The sequence below is a fragment of the Enhydra lutris genome, unplaced genomic scaffold (assembly GCF_002288905.1).
Source record: "Enhydra lutris kenyoni isolate GAN:26980312 unplaced genomic scaffold, ASM228890v2 scaffoldscaffold59, whole genome shotgun sequence".
Classification (NCBI taxonomy): Eukaryota; Metazoa; Chordata; class Mammalia; order Carnivora; family Mustelidae; genus Enhydra; species Enhydra lutris.
The window spans coordinates 576,911-578,015 of NW_019154143.1; the positions used below are offsets into that span (position 1 = coordinate 576,911).

Here is a 1,105-nt window from a genome sequence, read left to right on the forward strand (position 1 = left end):
AAAGAGATCACCTGCCTGTTGGCACATACCACGTGACTACAACAACAACCCTACTACACTAAGAATCAAGTATCAGCCCCCAAAGGTGGAGACTCAGCCACCAGTTCTGGGGGGCTATGCACTCCAGGACTCCCCTGGGTAGGAGGGAGGCTGAGTCCTGGAGAAGAAGAACAGGAACGGGAAGCCAGCCATACCCTTTCATACAGCTCCCCCTTGATAAGGGCTGCAGTGATATTTTCTACCAGCTCAGTGTTAGCTAGCAGTTCCTCCCGGGACAGCACCAGTCGGGCAGCTTTGGCAGGGAGCCCAGCTTTGAGGTAGAGGCTGATGGCTGCTAGTCCATCCCCCTGGCTCTCCTGTAGCTCACCGGCTCTCTCCTCTTGCTGTGTGTCCATCGGCCACTGGTAGTAACTCCGGCGCAGCTTCTCCAAGGCTCGGTGCCCCTGGACATTGAAGAGAGGCAAGACAAGTCACCTCCACCTTCCTGTGCTGCTTCCCAAGCTTCTCCAATCCCACTGTAACAACAAAAAGCCTCCTGGTCACCAACGTGCCAACTCCCAGCCCGGCCCTGTTCCAGCTCCTATAGCCTCCTTGGTAAGAAGAGGCTTCAGATATTGGTGGAACTGAGCTGCGAGCACCATGGAGAAGACAGACCTGGTAGTACCTTGGCCTGAGCCACAGCGATACACTCATCCCAATGGTGCAGCTCCTGGTACATGTCCATAGCCTCCTCAACGGCATTCTAGGGGAACCTGGGCAGAGGAGAGGGGGACACCAAGAAGTGAGAGAAGCACCAGGGATCAGCAGGCTGTCCTCAGTCCGGGTATGATGCCAGCCCGGGGGGAATGAAAGCCTCACCCTTGACGTAGGCACAAGCAGTGGCGGATTTATCAGGAAAGCAGAAGGAGGTTAAACCCCAGGGCACCTTATTTGCATAGGCCCCTTCCAAGGCATTATTTCTTAAGGAGGGTTCCTCAAATTCTATCAGCTTCAGGCCTCACAAACCCTGGATTTGCCTGTGTGCACAAGCACGGCCAGGGCAGGCTCTGGGGTAGGGAGAGGCGGCAGATGGGGAGGCAGCAGACAGCTTATAAAGACATAACTG

The 1,105-nt window shown here is 55.5% G+C and overlaps 1 protein-coding gene across 1 annotated transcript in view; it reads right to left on the minus strand.

The window, feature by feature from the left end:
• Positions 1-1,105, minus strand: part of LOC111158378 (intraflagellar transport 172) — a 36,282-nt gene that overhangs the window by 12,228 nt on the left and 22,949 nt on the right. The window contains 3 exon segments of the mRNA XM_022520386.1: positions 4-15; positions 195-443; positions 665-742. Of these exon segments, the coding sequence (XP_022376094.1) occupies positions 4-15; positions 195-443; positions 665-742 (339 nt within the window).